This window comes from Rhamphochromis sp. 'chilingali' (assembly GCF_963969265.1).
Source record: "Rhamphochromis sp. 'chilingali' genome assembly, chromosome: 6".
Lineage (NCBI taxonomy): Eukaryota > Metazoa > Chordata > Actinopteri > Cichliformes > Cichlidae > Rhamphochromis > Rhamphochromis sp. 'chilingali'.
The window spans coordinates 35,484,101-35,503,901 of record NC_137933.1 but is presented as its reverse complement, the minus strand read 5'-3'; the positions used below and the strand labels follow the sequence as shown (position 1 = coordinate 35,503,901).

The 19,801-nt window shown below is 37.8% G+C and overlaps 3 protein-coding genes across 3 annotated transcripts in view; all 3 read left to right on the top strand.

The window, feature by feature from the left end:
- Positions 1-2,907, top strand: part of LOC308398521 (synaptosomal-associated protein 25-A-like) — a 41,330-nt gene extending 38,423 nt beyond the window's left edge. The window contains exons 7-8 of the mRNA XM_080885189.1: positions 787-931; positions 1,512-2,907. Of these exons, the coding sequence (XP_080741315.1) occupies positions 787-931; positions 1,512-1,580 (214 nt within the window). The 3' untranslated portion in view covers positions 1,581-2,907. The remainder of the gene's footprint in view (positions 1-786; positions 932-1,511) is intronic.
- Positions 2,908-4,816: 1,909 nt separating this feature from the next.
- Positions 4,817-7,475, top strand: cox5ab (cytochrome c oxidase subunit 5Ab). Its single transcript, XM_080885917.1, has 5 exons — positions 4,817-4,976; positions 6,520-6,636; positions 6,747-6,868; positions 7,013-7,135; positions 7,346-7,475. The coding sequence occupies exons 1-4, from the start codon at positions 4,904-4,906 to the stop codon at positions 7,124-7,126; spliced, it is 426 nt and encodes a 141-aa protein (XP_080742043.1). The 5' UTR covers positions 4,817-4,903; the 3' UTR covers positions 7,127-7,135; positions 7,346-7,475.
- Positions 7,476-8,067: 592 nt separating this feature from the next.
- fam219b (family with sequence similarity 219 member B) lies at positions 8,068-17,022 on the top strand. The gene is made up of 7 exons (XM_080885916.1): positions 8,068-9,201; positions 11,081-11,189; positions 11,919-12,012; positions 12,141-12,218; positions 13,199-13,250; positions 14,580-14,730; positions 14,821-17,022. The coding sequence occupies exons 1-6, from the start codon at positions 9,127-9,129 to the stop codon at positions 14,727-14,729; spliced, it is 558 nt and encodes a 185-aa protein (XP_080742042.1). The 5' UTR covers positions 8,068-9,126; the 3' UTR covers position 14,730; positions 14,821-17,022.
- The last annotated feature ends 2,779 nt before the right edge of the window (positions 17,023-19,801 follow it).

Genomic DNA, 19,801 nt, shown 5'->3' with positions numbered 1-19,801 from the left:
TATATCAACACAATAATAGTTCCCACGACAACATTTTGAACCTATATCAGCGTTTAACCATTTAAAGCAAAAACTTATTTTTATTTATGTATCGCAGCTTAATTACCTGAAACCTATCTTTGGCTTACCAGAGGGATCTCAGCCCTCATGTTGAAAGTCATTCAGTAATACCTAGTTATGTAATTTGCTGTCTGAAAGGTGAACATTTGTACTTTTAAACGTGATGTTTCTAACCCTTCGTTCTCACTAGAGACAAAAACACTGTAGTAGTTAGTGTTTCCTTCTTAAAGCAGATGTGTTATGTGTTAACCTATTTTCTGTTGTGCACGTACTTCACAGTAGAAAATGGTCACCAATAATGCTAATATTTTAAGTTAGAGCATGTACAGGTATTTCCTTTGTGCCAGTAGGGCAGGCTTTTCTACTTTTCTGTCTATATGATTTCAGTGAGAGCAGAAATTCCTCACAGGTAGAAACCCGACCGCCTTCTATTTAAACCTTTGGTTTGCAAGAGGCAGTCAAACAGAACACACCAGACTTAAAGAAACCCTCCTGTAGAGGCAAATGAGTTACAATGACTCACAGACAATGGATAAACTGAGGGGCTGCATGAATAAGACCTTTTAGTAAGGAATAAGGATTGGATAAGGGCTTTTTAAAATTAATATTACATGTTTTTAGGAAGCAATTTAACTCCATTAAAATGCTCTCCAGCACAATCCAACAACAGCTCCCATTGACCTTAAGCCAATAAGCAGTCTCACTTCAACCTTGTGAATTTTTCAGGGTAACAGATGATGCTCGGGAGAATGAGATGGATGAGAACCTGGAGCAGGTGGGCGGCATCATTGGCAACCTGCGTCACATGGCCCTGGACATGGGTCAGGAGATTGACACGCAGAACCGCCAGATTGACAGGATCATGGACAAGGTAGTGTACAGTCAGAGCTTTTTATGCCACTACCATGAACAGTATTCAGTTTATTTGATATGGGATGGTGTTTTATATCTGTATAATAAATATATATGATGTTTGATGGAAACAAGTCAGCTTCAAAAATGACGCTTTGAAATATATCTAGACTGACTCATTAGGTTATAATTTCTCAAAACATTAAAAAAAAAAGAAGAAGAAAAAGACAGAAATCGAAAAAAGGAATTAAAATCAGAACGTGTAGTTGGACCGTTCCACTGCTGGAATTTTATGTAATGCAAATAAAACACAAAAATACGTGCAAAATATAACTGTATAGAAAAAACAGAAGTTGGCTAATGGATTACAGGCTTGGCATCAGGGTATATAACAGCAGATATAAACCAGTTGTGCTGACTTTGATCAGATTTAGCCCCGATTTCACACACTAATGGGGAATTCCTGATTCACGTGCCATTGCATACTTTATCCATCCATTCAGTATCTTCATTTAATTTGCCCCTCTCCAATCTTTAGCACTGGTTTGACCACATTTTCCTACCTGAGCTCTATAACAGTTGGTGCTTCTTTCTTTCAGGCTGATTCCAACAAGACCAGGATTGATGAGGCCAACCAGCGTGCCACAAAGATGTTGGGCAGTGGCTAAACTACAGCGAAAAGTGCTTTCACCCTATTTAATCCATGTCACCCTAACCCCCACCCCCCCAAAAAAACAAACAAAAACAAACAAAAAAAGAAACCCTCAACCAAACCTATCCCTGCCCTTAACATCGACACCTGGCGCCCTCTTCCTTTGCTTAGTAGCAGGCACTGCAAAATTATGCTTTTATTGTGATACTGATAGAGTTTTGCACACATGCACATATCACACGTTGCTCTGCTCGCCCATCCAACTCCTGCATCACTTCCAGTCCTTGTTGTCAGTGTTGTTCTGTGATGTTGCTCATCTAATTTTGTTTTAAAAAAAATAGTTACACAACCACCAGTCAAACTCTTTCCATGCTGTACATAGTGTTTCTTTAATGGTTTCAGTGATTTAGATCACGTGTCCTGTTTTCTTCATCATTCTTTCTTTTTTTAAAAAAAAAAGTATATGTGTAAGATAAGTTGTATGTACCCCCCGTTTCAAAATGTCCTTCACTCATATCAGTATTCTGGTGTTGTCACACAGTGTATTCAACAGTTAAGATGTTGTGATGCTACAGTACCAATAAGGCCACACTGATTTGAAGTTACCAAATGAACATGCAGCCTTTACTGTTTATTACCAAGGCTACTGTTTAAATACATTTAATGGCCATAGTTGACCAAGTGTCTGGGCCATTTGGATGAAGATGTGGCTTTCTGGTCAAGACTATACACTGGTATTTTATCAACTCAATTAACAGAGCAGTCTTAAAAGAATATAATGCCATTTAAACTGTATAGAACAAGTATTTTTCCTCAGGGAGCGAAATCTGACCATTTAAAAACAAAAGCAAAATGTTTGTTTAATGCATTGAAATCTATAAAAGCCACCGCTTATAAGGCTTGGTGTGTAGGTGAACAACTGCAGTTTCTTATGGTCTGAATAGCATCATTGATAATCAGACAAATATTAGCATTAATCACAGTGAATGTACAAGGATGTGAGGCTTTGATGGAGGTCAGAGGTCAAGCAATCAATCCAACAACTTATTCACGTACCATGCTACAATTTATTCATGATCCAACCCTAGCAATATAAAGTAGTGCATTAAACGTATTATGCATGTCCATCTGCTGCTAGAAAACACAAATTAATTCAGTTAAACAAGCAAATATACCCCAACATGGAAACCGCATGCTACTATGTAGGCCACACAGAGGAGGGACCCGTATTTATCTGCAATGGTGCCACTCTTTGTTTCATGTCTCTTTACCTTTCCAAACTGTGACCATCACTGTAAAATAAAACCTTGGAAAATGCCAATAAAACTATCATAACTGTAGAATCATACTGAGTTTTCTTCCTTTTTTTGGAACAGAGTGGAGGTGGTGAGAAAACAGTTTGAGTAATGGCGTTAAATGTCTGCAGTGTTACACTACACACAAGTTAACACCTAATCTGAGTGTGTGAGTTGGTTAACAATTGTAGTAGCATTTTCAGATTCTGTATTTTTTATGTCTTTCTTCAGAATAAAGTACAATAATTGTTATGCAAGGAATCAGAGCCACAGTGTAATTGACATGTATGGATTTTATCTGGAATAGTTGAACAGTGTACTCCACCCCTTGCCCTATGAGCTGGGGTAGGCTCAAGAGATAGGCTTAAGAGAATAAATGAACTCAGAAGTTTTGGCTTCTTGGAAACATTTTGAGGTTTCATGATATCTGTATCATCTCATTTTTCACTTTATGGTGAATTTTTGAATTTCTATTCTTATTCCAGATGACTTTACATAAGAACAGTAACTTAAATTGTAAAGACTCTTATAAGAGTCTAATATCATTTCAAACTCATATGGGAACATGAATGTTCTGTGTAAATCCAATTTAAGAAAATGTTTTTTTTTCTGCTGCTGTTCCATGGTGAGGTCAGAGGTCAGGGAGCTTATAATTACATGTTTAAAGGAATTCTGAAATTGAGGCTAAATGCCTAAACATACAACGTCAACATGGATATTTACAGAGAAAAGAAGAAAATAAAAGCCTGACTCGGATAGAGAAAGATAGAAAGAGACAGGCAGAGACAGAGAAGGAAAGATGTGCAGCAACACATTACACTAATGGACATCTACTGTGGTGCTCTGGGCTTAGGGGGGATTACAGTTCACCGCGTCACTAAGAACACACACACACACACACACACACACACACACACACACACACACACACACACACACACACACACACACACACACACACACACACACACACACACAAACTTGAATCAACACATGACAGAGTGATCCACTGTACCTTAGTTACATCCACAGCAAAGGCCTGTCATGTGACTACAGACAACCCCCACATAAATCAGTATTTGAAAACTCTAAAGTATTTGATCATTTGTGTTTTGCATTGACATCTTCCACTTCTTTGACTTGGGCTGCACCTGCAGCCATACTAGAAAATTACTCGTGCTGTTACAACCAGAGGGCTAAAGACTATATTTTAAAACCAACAGCTCCCTCTGCTGGTGTTATAGGCCATTACCAGTGGTGTTACACTGTACCAACTTGAAATATGAATTTTAGTTTAGTAATTTACTAGTCTACTCCACTATTAAATTAGTTTACTAGTCTAATATATAAAACTATTAAACTAGTTTAGCTTATGAAGCCAAACTAGTTTGCTAGCCAAACCTCTGCTTAACTGATGTAATTATGGGACGGACAAATGATTTCGAAGATGGAACTGCCAGACAGGTGGAAAGGAGGATGACCACGGAGAAGATTCGTGTATTTAGTGAAGGAGTACATGCAGAGGATTGGGCTGACAGAGGAGGATGATCGGGATATTGTGAGCATCGATACTCAGCTATGGCGACCCCTAAAGGAAGCAGCCAAAAGAAGATAAGTGAAAGCAAAAATTCAACGCAAAATTCGAAAATATAAAACTGTAATAACTTTTATTTCTGCATATATGACTATATTGGGCATAATACTAATTTTCCATAATTGGAAAACGAAACTAAAAATAAAATGGAAACTAAAATGAAAAAAATATAAATGAGCAAGAAGAAAAAAATTCTTTTTAGAAATTTTATTGTTAAATCAATATATTTATATATTACTTTATAGTAGCAAAAAAACCCAAACAAAAAAAACAACAACAACAAAAAACAAAAAAACAACAAAAAACAAATCGCTCACGTCAACGGCCTGGAGGAGGCATTCGGCTGGCTTCGTTCAGTCACGTGACCATGGCGCCCTCGTCGTGTCCTTCCGTAGGTCCAGAGTACCCCTTTCTAGCACGTACAGGACGGTTAGTATCCAGTGCGGTAACATGTTCCGTGCCGTTTTCCGACTGTCAGCTTCAGGAGCGCGGAGTCTGACTCGGTCACGACCCTGCTACTCAGGTAGGACCGTCTGCTTTGCACCTTACTTGAAATTAAACAAACTGTGTGATAAATTAAGTAAAATGGGCTCGTATAGCTACCCAGCTAGCTTAGCTAACCCTGTGTGCTTGTATGTAGCTAGAAGCTAACATGGGGTGACATTGAATTAAAGTTGTGACCTGCTGTGTTTAAGGGTCTGAAATTAAAATAGTCTGGTGTTTTCACCTTTCGTTGTGTGATTTAAATATTGAGGCGCGAAGTGAATTAAAGCGTAAAAGTCACGACCTTGCGATGACCCTCCTCGGTTTGTTTGAGAGAGTCAGCGACCGCAGTTTGCACGCAGCTCATATCAACACGTTGAACTATGGTCAAAATTGAATGCAAATCACAATGCTACAGAGTTTGATCTAAGATTTACACCATGAGTATGTATTTTTGGCCTTTTTAATGCTGCTGTTCTCCTGAAATAACCGACCCGAGCTCACCTGTGCAGGTCATCTAATGTTAGTTGACGGTATATGGCAGACGGGTTTAGAACATTAATGAGTGCTATGTAAAAAGTTAATCATTATTCAGGATTGTTGGACTAAATAAATGGAGGCATTACAGTAATTGGTAGAAGTGGTTTTCACTATCTGTCCTTCAGTTAGTTTAAGAAGGTGCTCTGCTGCCTGTCCAGTAAGCGGTGCAGAGGGTCATCTGGATTATCCATAATGCATAACAGTTTGTTCAGTGACCTCCTCTCTACGACAAATTCTTAGTTTGCTGGCTTCCTACACTGGAAATAAAGAAACTGAAACCAAACTCGTTTACGTCTTCAAATGTACACGCAAACACCAGCTACTGTGATCAAGGCGATGTAGCAATAAATTGCATGACCCTATTTCACTTTACTCCCTCAAAATGTGTAACGACTACTGTTGTGCGTGTTTTCACTCTTTCTGTAATGCCGCTGGAATTTATAACTTTGGTACAGTACTTTGAGTTCTGTTTCTGTGTATAAAATGCAATTTCATACCAGAGTAGAAATGAAAAGGAATTAGAAGGTTTTTGACAATGTACCCTTGTTCAAAAGCCTCTGAGGTTGCATTCAGCCAGAGTGAAAAGTGATAAGAAGCAGCACTGTTAATGATAAGGCCATGCGAAGAGCAGTGGGGCTTTGAGTACTGTGGAAAAAAAATCAGTTTAACAGCAAAATGAACATATTGTTTTAAAATATATTGTTTGTTAAAAATGCTTTTGATATCTATTTAAAAAGGTAAATGTTTATTACTATGGTTCAGCACCAAGATGCACTTCCTGTTCATTTGTAGATGCAGGTAATTTTACAGTGTGTTCCAAAAGTTTAAAATGTCACTGTGTGTATGTTTGATTAAGGACCTGGAATGTTTTATTTACTTTAAGTACAATACAGTGTTTTAGAACTTTCTTTGTCTCGGGTAACAAAAAAAATAAATGTATGTTTTTTTAAGTCCAAATTAGTTCAGTTTTAAACTGTATTATTTATGTATGTATGTAATACAAGTATGTTCTTGAAACTTATTTATTGAATCCTTTTTTCAAGCTCCCTTGGCCTCCAGGTGCTACTCCCATGGAAAGGTGGAGACAGATGAGGAGTTTGATTCCCGTTGGGTCACTTACTTCAGCAAGCCTGACTTAGATGCTTGGGAACTCAGGAAAGGTGACTTTGAGTGGATTATTTTTGTATTGTTATAGTTCAAATGAGGGTTACTCTAAAAATCATAACTTTAAAATGACGTTGCTACTTCTGTAAACTAAACACACACACAGGAATGAACACCCTAATTGGATATGATTTGGTACCTGAACCCAAGATCTTGGATTCGGCATTAAGAGCTTGTCGGAGGCTGAACGACCTGGCCAGTGCCATCCGCATCCTTGAAGCTGTCAAGGTGTGTAAGACTCATTTCAATAAAATATGCCATTAGAGGAAATGAAGTCACATAAATCGTAGTCTTTGAGATTACAATTGGATGTACACCTTGTTAGGATTTTTTTGTGCCTTACAGCTGATCACATTTTTATCTTTATCTTAGGACAAAGCAGGCCCCCATAAAGACATCTATCCCTACCTGATCCAAGAGCTAAAGCCCACCCTCACAGAACTCGGCATTTCAACACCAGAAGAGCTGGGAATTGACAAGTTGTAGATTATCAAGGTGAGACTGCACCATACTGCAGCATGCTACCTGGATGGGCAGTGTGGATTTTAAAAAGAATTGCTTCAGGCATTAGTAACTGATGCTGCCCAGTGCTACCTCGAACTGTGCATTTGCATGCTGTTCTACTTTATTGCACAATATTATTGCAGATTATGTGGCCCGTTACGTACTTTCAATTGCAAACTTGTTTTGTTTCTCTTTCCTCAGGTTATTAGATGTATAAAGAGATGAGCTTTCCCGATTCTCTCCATGCTGAATTGCCAATATTGTTTAAATCCTAGCTGTCCTGTGGTGTACAAAATAATGGACCTTATAAATAAACCAGAAATTGATGATGTGTGCTTGTTCTTTGTCTATGACTAATACATCCTTTGATGTACTTAATTACACCTTCATAAATATCTGATGTGAAGAATAGATAATAACCAGCTGAACTCTATTTAAAAGGATAGGAACTGTAGCATTTTTTTTTTTTAAACGGATGGTCATGATGAATTCGATGAACCAGTGTTTTAGATTTTAGTCAGTCCTTACAGTACCCATGTTTATTGCCTATAAATTAAAAAAAACAAACAAAAAAAAACCCCCACTACAAAACCTCCAAGGTCGCAAGCAAACAGGAGGCTGAAGACGATCAAAGGAGCAAAAGAAGTGTGTGAGCAAAACCCATTTTAGTGAATCAGAAGACTCCCTGATGGCTGCAGATCCTGACTGTAGACTATGCAGAGCTGGGCTAGTAATTACATCTCAAAGAGAGCAATTAATTTGTATTTTGAACTGTTTCTCATTCTCATATTTTTATATATTATATACACAGATGAAACCCTAATGAAAATGTAATTTTTAAAGTAATTCCCAAGTTAAAGAATTTTAAGTGTTTCCTTTTGCTCCTCTTGCTTTCTAAAGAAACCTAGTTTAGATATGCTATGTTAAAACTCGCAGCACGGTGGCACGGTGGTTAGCACTGTTGCCGCACAGCAAGAAGGTCCTGAGTTCAATTCCACCATCAGGCCGGGGTCTTTCTGTGTGGAGTTTGCATGTTCTCCCCGTGTTTGCGTGGGTTCCCTCCGGGTACTCCGGCTTCCTCCCACCGTCCAAAGACATGCAGCTTGTGGGGATAGGTTAATCGGATAATCCAAATTGCCACTAGGTGTGAATGTGCGAGTGAATGAGAGTGCGAATGGTTGTCTGTCCCTGTTTGTTAGCCCTGCGACAGACTGGCGACCTGTCCAGGGTGTACCCTGCCTCTCGCCCTATGACAGCTGGGATAGGCTCCAGCGCCCCCCGCGACCCTGAAAAGGATAAGCGGAAGCGAATGGATGGATGGATGTTAAAACTCCAAAGTTATTTTTAATAATAAAATATTTCTATCCAGATATTTAGGTGTATATGTAATACAAATGTAGACTTTTTATTTTTCACTTGGTCACAACCGTTTTAGACCTCTCTCTGGGCTCTTATTTTTGCCCATGGCGATGAGAGGCTAGAAATCATCCTGGTTGTAACTATATATTTGCGTAAATAATATATTTAAATTGATACGTGTATCTTATTCATTTTTGCTTAATGTATTTATTGTATTACTGTAACTTGAAACCAAGTCATTGCTTGAAACTGCTTGAAAAAACTTTCGTTTAGTTTCACGTGAACCGTGAACATTAATTGGCAAATATGACAGTCTAGTATTATGACAGTTTAGTGACACATTTAAGGCCCCTTTAATATTTATCCGCAATTTTCTTAATAAGCTGGGCCGGGCTGCTTTGTCGTACTTCATGATTTTATAAACCATTTAAGGAAACATTCTCGAGTCGAGCAGGGTTTTATTTTGAAGTTTCTGATTCCCGGAAGTAGTATGAAACCTGTCCCGCGAGAGCACAGCTAGCTAACAGAAGTTCCTGTTTGCTTATGGACTAAAAGTCCCTTCCCAATGGGGCAGCTGTCAACATGGGTGTGTTGCGGCGTAAACTGTGACAACTAAAGCCAAGATGATGAACGACATTTTGGAGGAGCCGGAGAAGGACTCCCTGCTAGAGGCACAGCAGGATTCGCAGGGTTTGTCGGTAATGTCAGCTAAACCTAGCTAACGGGGGAGGATAGCTAACTAGCTTAGCTTTTGATTTTTGACATTTCGCTAATTGGGAAATCATTTCAAAATCATTATAAGGATGAACAAGACTTCGTTGATAGACCTTAATAAGTGTGGGAGAAATTAATGGAGAGTGAGTGAAATGAAAAATTATCAGAAGTATAGCTGTTTTTGCAAATCGAAAGGACTAAAACTATAGTTTTTAATTTCTCTTATATTCTTTGGCTGCTGCAATGTAATAGACAGCCCTGGGGAGGAGCTGGAGCTAAATCAAAAATGAATCCAAACGAGATTCGTTGCAATATTAAACATATTAACTAATTAATTCAGTTTCTATTTCTGTTTTGTAAATAATAGCACTAGGATATTTTTCTAAAAAGATGATTAATTACAATAATATTTGACTGATGTACAGTACTGTGCAATTGTCTTGGGTAGCTTCTCATTTCTGTATATTGTTCTGCAAAAATGGGAAATAGTTGCAGTGATTTTTTTTTTAAACTTGTGCAAGTGTGCATGAAAATAAGGCTGTTGCTTGGTCTGAAATACACTGGGAAGCCATGTTGGGAGAAAATCCTCCTGAGTTTCTGTGACAAACCTGCTACATAAAATACAGCAGTGCTGTTACAGTTTTGATTCTTTCTTCCTGGTTGGTGACTGGCATTCATTCATATGCATCTTTGCTGATTTGACAAAAGTCCAACTGGGATAACCGCATGTTTTAAGAGCTTTCTTTACACACCTATATTACTTTTCTTTCTGTCGGTGCTATAGAGTGCTGGCTATCCCAAGTTTGTGTTCCAGTGGCTGGTGGAAAGTGTGTGTTTCCAGTAAACTTAAAGGTTTAGGCTTCTATCCTCCTCAATGATCACAGCACAGACCAGGGACAATAACCTATTATGCTTCGTATCCTCCCTGGTGAACCTTGTTTTTATCCACTGTTGATTTGTTTGGTATAGGCTTCTACTTGTTTTTTGACCCAGTTGTCATCCATGTATCAGTACCAGTGGCTAGGTGTTATCCCTTTGAAGGAGCCCAAAGCTTTAATTTCCACTTCCTCTGTGTAAAGGTTATGTACAATGGGTTATAGGGGGAGCCCATGGTACATCCGTGCTTATGTCTGTAGCAATTCTAATTGTTTTTGATACATGTGGTGGTAAGGAAAAAGTGTACTGCAGTGCAAATCTGATTGTAAAGCTGGTTCTGTTGTGTAAGGAACTTTCTTTACTCTTACTATACTCATTTAATGACTGTCTCCAATGCCTCGGTTGTAGGTAGGTATACAAACGAAAAGGTAGACAACATCAAAGGACCCTATGGTTTAATCTGGAATGAGTGCAAGTTTGCGGACCTTGTTGGTGAAGTCAGTGGAGTTTTTGAACAAATGTGTTTTTTGTAACAGGCTACTGATAAGAAATTGGTTTTTCTTATGGTTTCTCTTATATGTAGATGCAACACTATTTTATACCTTAAGTTAAGTGTTTTTCATGGTTGAATGTTTCATAAGTCTGTGTGAAGTGGTTTTGAAAAACTTTGAAAGACCTTCAAAAGCTGAGAGAACTGTTGCTCAAGACATGTGAAAAGATTAGAAGACAGCTTCTTGGAATCAAAATACTTTAAAAAAATGAGTGGTGTTTCAAGACTTTACACGGTGCTGTATATCTTGTTCTGTCCTTTTGTTCCACCCTGTTATTGTAACATGTAAACCATTTTATCTTTTCAGTGATTTTCACCATATAAAGGACATTCACTTCATTTCATTGTACAGTACATTGTATTTTGACAGTGAAGCTGATGATTGAGTAATTTATTAAGTAAGATACTGATTGTGCTTTCAATTTTTGAAACTTGAGGGGCCAAGTAGTGGCACGAGACCTAAGAGCATAGATGGCGGCATCAGGCCTGTGGAAAAAAGAGGACCTTACATCATGTCCAGAGCGCCAGCCATCCATCTCAAACTACGTAAGTATTTCCTCACCTCAAACAGTTGGTGGCATAAACACGTCAATTTTATCTCTGTCTGTAGGTCACCAGTCCTCCTGTGATTGTTGTTTTTATGAGGTGATTTATGCTGATGTGCATGAATTGTGTTGAATGTGCACCTAGCAGGAAAACAAATCCTGAGTCATATGACACTGTTGGGCACTCTCAGCTTAACTTAGCCACAAAATATCTTCCTCTTCTTTTTTTTTGTTGTTGTTGTTGTTTGTTTGTTTTAATGCAGTCCTGCCTAGGGGCCTGAAGATCTTAGCCTAGTCTTTTTTTGGGGCCCTGTCCCTTGCACAGAGTTTCTTTTGGATTTTCTAAATCTTGTAATGATACCCCGTACAATGTACAATAAGACTCTCATCTTATGTTTTTCACAGAGTGGTAAACCACTGCCAGTCTGCCTCTCCCTGGGATGTTCTTTATATCCAAAGTCATGTTACTTATTAACTAAATAGATGTTAGACATTTCATTGGATACAAAACTTTTCTAGTCAATGGTTCATACATCTCAATTTATTTTTAAAAGTGCATAGGAGTGTTTTTAGTCTGACTCACTATGAAATTCGTAGGTGTTATGAAAATGGGTTATAGGTTATATAGGTTAAATTTTTCTGCCTGTGTAAACTGTCAGTGTTTACTTTCATTCTCCACTCCCTCTATGGTCAGTTCTGACCTAACAAAAATGTCTTTTGTTATCTCAAGAGAAACACAGGGAGATGGCGAGGAAAGCGCTGAAGAAGAAAGCTCTCTCACCGGGGCCTCCAGTGACGCACCAGCCCAGACAGGGAGCCAAGAGGTCAGAAGAAAAGAATATCAGAGGAAGCAGCTTTTTGTGATGTCAGCATAATGAAGATGAACTGTGATTTATTATTCTAATGTTGTTTCTGGTTGTCTTTTGGGTTTGTTTGTTTGTTTGTTTTTTAGGATGGTGAAATATAACAAGGGCTATGCTGCTTTGAGTCAGCACGCTGAGGATACTTTGGTTGCAATTGACTCAGACAGGTATGGTCAAACCTGGTATTCATGTTATTAGGTTAAAACAGTAGTACACTAAGGACTAACGGTCTGGTGTTATCATTCAAATCCTTACCTACTTAACTCTGTCCAAAGAATGTAAGATGAATCAAGATGTTAAACTCATTTAGACGTTAAATAACCACATGATGTCTAACCCACCATATGTCATATCTTACCAATTCAGGTTAGTGTCTGTAAACCTATACTCTACAATCTACAATCTAAAATGTAAACCTGTTAAAAAAAGTCAAAAGGCTTTTAGTAGACAGTTGAATTTTACACATCAAAATGACTGAATTTATTTATGTATGTGTAAATTTACGTTTATATGAAATCATAAGGCAATGTCTTTTTCAAATCGTCAAAGAGAAAGCACACCATTTCAAATATTAAACAAACCAGAACACTTCATAAATTACAGTTGCACTGTTAGGTTTGATATTTATTTATAGGAGTTTTGAACTCTTCCAGCAAGCTCAAAACATTAACATATAGTGCATTATGATTGGTGTTTGGGTCCTTAAAAGTGGAGGAATCTAGAAGAGGTAAAATCACAGCAGCTGTTTGTAAAAGACAAGCGATTACATAGAATAAGATGTGGGTATTTGTCCAGTATAGTTTTGTAAATAGAAAGTATACCAGTGCTTCTGGGCTAATGAAGGCCAAGAAGCCAGATTATAAAGTACACTCATGATGTGCGATCGATAATGAATTTGATATAAACTGTAACACAGAATATACGAATGTAGTCCAAAGGCAACAGCATGTATGCATATAAGTAAAGTTACTATAATGAATAGCGTTTAATAACTTGGTCTGTACAAGTATTTTCCTAACTGTTAAATTAAAACAGGCCCATTTTCTGTAATTCAGTCTAACCTTAATTTTCTTCACTGGGTTCTCAATTTGCTTTCTAAAATTGTGCCTCCTAAGTTATGAAGAATCTGTCCTTCATGTCTTAACAGTGATGAGGAGATTGATTTTGAGCAGTATTCCTCTGGATACTCTTCAGCTGAGGTGAGTTATTTCCACAGGACATTTTTTAGATTCTCTTCGAATCTGTTAGCATTGTGTCAAACTGGTTGGGTGACTTTTAGCCACAGCATGCTGAACTATAGTTTATGTTCTTATCAAATCTGGCTTTTTGATTTTTGTTTTAATTTTAGCTCCCTGCCTTGGTGCTTTGGTGCTTTTTTCACAAACACATTGGATTGACTTGTCAGCACACACCACTGAAACGAGACCACTGAACACACTACCCTTTGCACCACCAAATTACATGCAACCTTGGGATTTTTTTTTCTTCATTAGCATTCAAATCTCTCAATGAATACAGAAGAGAGACTTACCACAAAGCAAGAAAGCACGAGATAAGGCTAATCAAAAAGGTATTGGCTGAAGCACATGATTATTATGCCAACAAAGGTCATTCAGCAAGCAGCTCATTTACAGCTGCACCAGAAATGCATCAGACATTCACAACTGGTAGCAAATTGTTTTTTGTTTGAATTTGTACGCATGCTAGAAACGACATGTACTGAGTACATTTGTGAATAAATGTGAGAATAAAGGATAAGTTTTACTTCTGTTATTTGTCTTTCCCAGGCACTGAGTCTCGTGATTTAAGATTATTATCTTGGTTTGTACCTTGTGGCAAACTGTCTTGTTCTATTCTAACAAGACATACAGAGACTGAGTCATAAAATCTGGAAATAACTTGGCATGTTTCACTTCCAGTTCCTTCCTCTTGAGGTTGGTGGGTTTTTTGAAGGTTTTCTGGTGACAAAAGCTTTAGACACTTTCAAGTTTACTGTCCAGCATGCAGGATGCAAGTAGATACCCCCATCATGAATTTGGACCCTTTTACATGTCCCAGAAGTGTTTGCTAAAGAAGACTTCAGAGGTTGTCAGCTATAATGGATACATTACAGCTGAATGACTTCCACATTGTCACCACAATGTTTCTGACATTAGTGTTTTAAGTTTGATCAAGGCTGCATTGATTTTTAAAGATTTACATTCCAAAACGAATATAATAAAGTAACATAACAAAATAACATAACAACACTTCCAAGCTGGCTTACAAAACTATGTGCTAAATGGACTGGTACTCATCAAGAGCCAGGGAATCAAATCATATGCCTTCTGTTTAATAAATGAACTGTTCTACTTCATGAGCACAGCCTCTCACAGAGTGCAGCAGCCCTTGATAGACTTGCCTTTAAATATGTAATTTTGAGGGGGGCAGACTTTCCATGTAAAAATTCATTAAGTAACATTATTTTTAAGTGGTTACACTATTCTGGTTGCATCACATCTCACTTATATTCTGTCTTTGCTCTCCAGATCCATCCTGATTTGAGCAAGCAGCTGCTTCAGGATGGCTATCGCCTGGATGAGATCCCTGACGATGAGGACCTGGACCTGATTCCACCCAAAGCCATGGGCTCCTCTGTGTGCTGCTGCTCTGAGGGCCCGTCCTGCCCCATACAGTGATGTCAGTGCAGTGACTCAAATCTAACAAAGTCTTGGCTCCTGCTTCAGCTTACTTTAATGACTGGTGCCTGACGCCTTCTTTGTCACGCAGCTCCACTGCTGCACTGCTAGAGGACTTCCAGCTCTAAAGCCAAACACCTCTTCATGCAGGACTGCGTGCACTGAGATTGCTCAACCCCCTTTGAAAATGCAGGTGGACGTGAGAACAAGCCTTATCCACTGTGACCCCAAAGCTTGACCTATTTTTTTTTTATTTATTCTTTTTTTCTTTTGTTTCTTAAAAAAAATAGGACTGTGTGAAATGCTAACTACACTACTGCTCCTAACAGATTAATTCAACATTTAGGATGATGCCCTTGTTAACCCAAGGGTGAACTGGTTACTGTCTTTTGTAATCAGGCAGTTACTTGTGCAACCCTCTAAGCATGACATGCATACAGATATGCTATACAGTCTTACTGTTTCAGCTCTTTGGTGAATCTGCATTACCCAGTTATCAACCAACAGCTACATGAAGTAATTGTACCTTGTTTTATCAATGACATTCCCAGATCACTGAAGTATTAACTTTTTTTTTTTCTTTAAAATTACATTTGAGTTTTATTCCTAAATGAAATGGCCACCACATAAATAGTCATGTCTCAACAAAAATAACTACTTACAATCTGAAAGATATAGTTTTTGAGTGGACTCATTAATAACACAAATAATCACTATAAAAGGTCACTACGTTTTACAAGTTGTAATTGAGAAAACTGCGACAAACCGAGGAGGACTAAGCCATCATCTCCTTAAAAAACAAAAAACAAAAAAAAGGTCATTGGACAGGACTGGATAAGGAGAAAGTGAAGCATACTAGTATTCTAGTTGGCAAATGCCACACTGCTGTTTAAGGCACAGCTGTGAGCAGATGGAATAAAGTGCTTTGATACATTTAACTACATTTGGACTTCATAGAAGTCATTATGTGACATTTGCATTTCAGTTTTTTTTATTCGATATGCATTAAGTAACATGGTGTGGTTGAGAAAAATTCAAATATGGATTTATGTTAAAAACTTTTGTGTTCAAAGATGGATATGTAGCATTTTGATTTAGAGCCTCATTCAGGGTATGATTCAACTAAGAGTTACTTTATTTTATTTATATATATATATATTTGTCATTATTTGTTGAAGACACTAACTATTGTGACACGATAACATGACAGCAGATCACCATTAGAATCAAACTTTTAGTCCAGCCTTATGTTATTTTATTAAGCTTATACTATATGTTGGCCTCATTTTCTGTGTTATGTGTTGCTGATGCCTACATAATGGACGCACTTATGTACTGAAAAAAATTAAACTGGAAGACAATTTTTCTTTTTCCACTTTTAAAAATGTATGTGTTCACTGACATGCTACAGCCTGGGTGATATTTTACTGTTAACTGTTTGAAACCGTAGTAAAAGGAAAAGATGTTAAATGTCAGAGTAAGTGGTAGTGATCACTTCTCAGGAGATTTATTTGTGTGTATGTGTGTGCATGCGTGAGTGATGGATGGATGGGTGGGTGTATGATCATAAATAGAAATGATTTGGTTTTCCACTTACATTTACGAAATAGAAATTAGGAAACTTCACAACGAGTCAAGTGCAGGGAGGACATGTGGCTGCTATTTTTACTGAGATACTGGCCACTCTGTTACTTCCTTTGCTGTGATGTTAACTCTCAGTGGTGTGAATAAATGATATAGCATACCACTTGATCAACATAACAAATTGAGGACTGGAAAAGTGACATTTTGTGCAATGACAAAGTAGGAACCTTGGTTTGTACTTTACAAAGTTGGAATCAGTTCCTTTTTTCCCCTTACACCTTTGCACTGTAAGGTGTTAGAAAATCTTACCTTACTAGTATTTGTCACGCACACCATCTCCTCCCAGCACTACTTGGTTGTAATGTGGTTGTTTAAGGAATAAAAGCTGATTCTACTATAACACTTAAGTGTGAGTTACTCGATACAGGTGTGAACTAAATGCTTTATAATGGACCAGCTGAATTTATAGTGTATTGACGCCGGCCCTGGCTCTGCACGTTCTTATGTACATACAATTTTGCACTTAACACCAGTGGTCAGTAGCAAGTACACTTGACTCACCTGTACTATGCAACTATTGGGACAATCTGTATGGTGTACATCCCTGTGATGAGATAGTGTTGTTGCGTGCAAAATGCAATAACAGGTTGTTTTTTTTATGATGGTAAATGCTAATCTTTTTATTTGAATTGTATTGTTAATTGGTTTACATTAAAAAATAAAAATCAGTTGATTATGCTTATGTGTCTTATTTTTGATTAGCTATTATTAGTTGTTCTTTGGTAAATGGGTAGTAACCACTTGCCTGCTACTATGTGGATTTTCAAGATATTAAAACTCATGAACTCTTTAAAACTTCTCAAGGTTTCCTGTAATATCAGGCACGTAGACATTTGCAGCTTTAAATCCTGGATTTTTTTGAGTCCTGGACCTTTATGGATTGGACATCCCACAGACTCTCAGTCAAAATAAGATTTGGGTAATTTGTAGAACAACCTTTTGTCATGTCCCTCAAAGATTTTATGCTACTGAACCATTGTTGCTCTATCAGAATACATTTTGCTCTTTCTTTTAGTGTTTAGTTACATTTACATTTACATGAATGTTACGTTTCATAGCAGAACATTCACCAGAATAGCACATAGTTCTTCTGTGTTTTGCTGCCATTTCTTTTAGGTAAAAAAACTGCAAACACACCTGAAACTGTCAGTGACACCTGGAACATCTCAGAGGACGCGCACATTTTGATCACATTTTTCATCAATCAGTAATAAAAAAAAAAAAAAAAAAAATCCACCTTAGATGTTACTTTAATAATAATCAGCACAACAGCATCAATAGCCTAATTTGTTTTTCCCCCCCCTAACAGCCCTCCCCATCCTTATTTATATTAGTTTCACTTCATATTTTTCTCCAACTTGTCTGTGCCCCACCAGTGGGGACCCACCCAACCCCTCACAGTTTCAGAACCACTGCTGTCAGGAGATATTCAGTATTACAGACTGCACCTATCTGTGTCTTCACTGACACGGCTGACTACTGCAGTTGTTGTAGTTTTCACTCGTTTTTACTTTCATTCAGCACTTTTGTTTTCATTACTTTCCAGGCTGCATTTTCTCACTTCAATTTGATTTTTGTTGGCAAGTTTTATGGAAACACATTATAATAATCACACACTATTAAGCCTTTGCAAGATGTTAGTTAATATGTATTTCATCATCAAAGTATTACTTCTTCTTAGTATGTCGTTTATAAACACTGATATAAATGCTTTACTGTTCCTTAACAAGCTCACCTATAACGTGTTCAACGACAGCATTTTTATATTTTATAAATGACGGATTAACAATTTCTAAATACAGTTACATCAATTACATCAAGCACAAACAAATGTTTTATAAATACTTGTACTACATTGTAATTCATGAATAATTAAAACAGCTACTAGTCGTTAGTAAAGCATTTTGTGTGAATCTAAAGTGAAGACAATCTATGTCTGACAAAGCTTTACAAATGAAACTGAACGGTCAGCAGGACCTCAAGACTCAAACAGGCCTCAGCTATCTTCACAAGAGACAAAGGAAAGACACAAAGCACAAGGGGATCCAGCACATACAAATTTCTACTGCATGATGCAAACATAATTCACTGTTTTCAGAATAATGAAATGTATGTTGGGCCAGAGACACAGCGTTTAGCACTCTTTAATATGGTTATCAGCCCACCCTGTGCAACTATAACAGCTTCAACTCTTCTAGAAAGCTTTCCACAAGTTTTAGGAGAGTGTTTATGGGAATTTTTGTCCATTCTTCCAGAACCGCATTTGTAAGATCAGACACTGATGTTGGGCAAGAACGCCCAGCTCGTAGTCTTCAATCCGATTCATCCCAGAGGTGTTCTATCGGCACTTCTATCAGCACTCTGTGTCGGCCAGTTAAGTTCTTCCACACCAAACTCGCTCATCCATGTCTTTATGGACCTTGCTTTGTGCACTGGTGTGTAGTCATGTTGGAACAGGAAGGAAATTGTCCAAAATGCCTTGGAATGCTATAGTATCAACAGTTCATTTCACTGGAACTAAGGGGGTGAGCCAAACTCTTTCAAATCAACACCATACAATAATCCCCACTCCACCAAACTTTACATTTTGCACAGTGAAGTCACACAAGTACCGTTCTCCTGCCAACCACCAAACCCAGAGTCATTCTTTGGATTTCCAGATGATTTTCTGTCTAGAGAACAGGTTTCGACTGCTCTAGAGTCCGGTGGTGGCGTGCTTTACATAACTGCACCTGATTTTTTGGTGGTGTGAGGTTTAAACGCAGTTGTTCAGCTACAAAAACCTATTTCATTAAGCTCTCTACACACTGTTCTTGAGCTAATCTGAAGGGCACATGAAGTTTAGAGGTCTGTAGCAAAAGTCCGCTGACCCTGCTACTGTAGTAGTAGGGTAAATATTTAGTAGTGAGAAAATTTCACAACTGGACTTGCTGCACAAGTGGCATCCTGTCACAGTACCACACTGAAATTCACTGAACTTCTGTGTGGGTTCTCAATCACCTAGGTCATTTTCGTCTAAGGGACTACCATGGAAAGAAAGTTTTTTGAAAGTTAAAGAAGTGGGTATTCGTCAGGGTTCAGAGGAATTAATGTACAACACAAACACCGAACCAACAGCCATCTACATATCTCAGTTTCAAAACATATAAGCACCAAAGCCTTGTGACCAAAATGATAAAGAATAAAAGTAATATTGTTTATATATAGTTTTTGGTTACTTTATATAAAGTCTATTTTTTTTTATTTCAGTTTACTATAAAATTTTCCCCAACACGTTTTAGTTCTTAGTTTAGTTTTAGTTAACTGTAATGGCCTCGGATCAGTTTACGAGCTAAGCAGCATGAACCATACACTGTCTGTGGTTTCCTCAAGGGGGTAGCAGGGAGCCACACTGCAATTTAATGATTATGCTGCGCTTCAACCTCAGC

Excerpts from the sequence above, each read along its gene's own strand:
- cox5ab (XM_080885917.1), top strand. The coding sequence starts at position 4,904 with ATGTTCCGTGCCGTTTTCCGACTGTCAGCTTCAGGAGCGCGGAGTCTG. Across the intron at positions 4,977-6,519 it reads GTCACGACCCTGCTACTCAG|CTCCCTTGGCCTCCAGGTGC; the intron begins GTAGGACCGTCT and ends CCTTTTTTCAAG. Across the intron at positions 6,637-6,746 it reads TGCTTGGGAACTCAGGAAAG|GAATGAACACCCTAATTGGA; the intron begins GTGACTTTGAGT and ends ACACACACACAG.
- fam219b (XM_080885916.1), top strand. The coding sequence starts at position 9,127 with ATGATGAACGACATTTTGGAGGAGCCGGAGAAGGACTCCCTGCTAGAG. Across the intron at positions 11,190-11,918 it reads AGCCATCCATCTCAAACTAC|AGAAACACAGGGAGATGGCG; the intron begins GTAAGTATTTCC and ends TGTTATCTCAAG. Across the intron at positions 13,251-14,579 it reads CTGGATACTCTTCAGCTGAG|ATCCATCCTGATTTGAGCAA; the intron begins GTGAGTTATTTC and ends TTTGCTCTCCAG.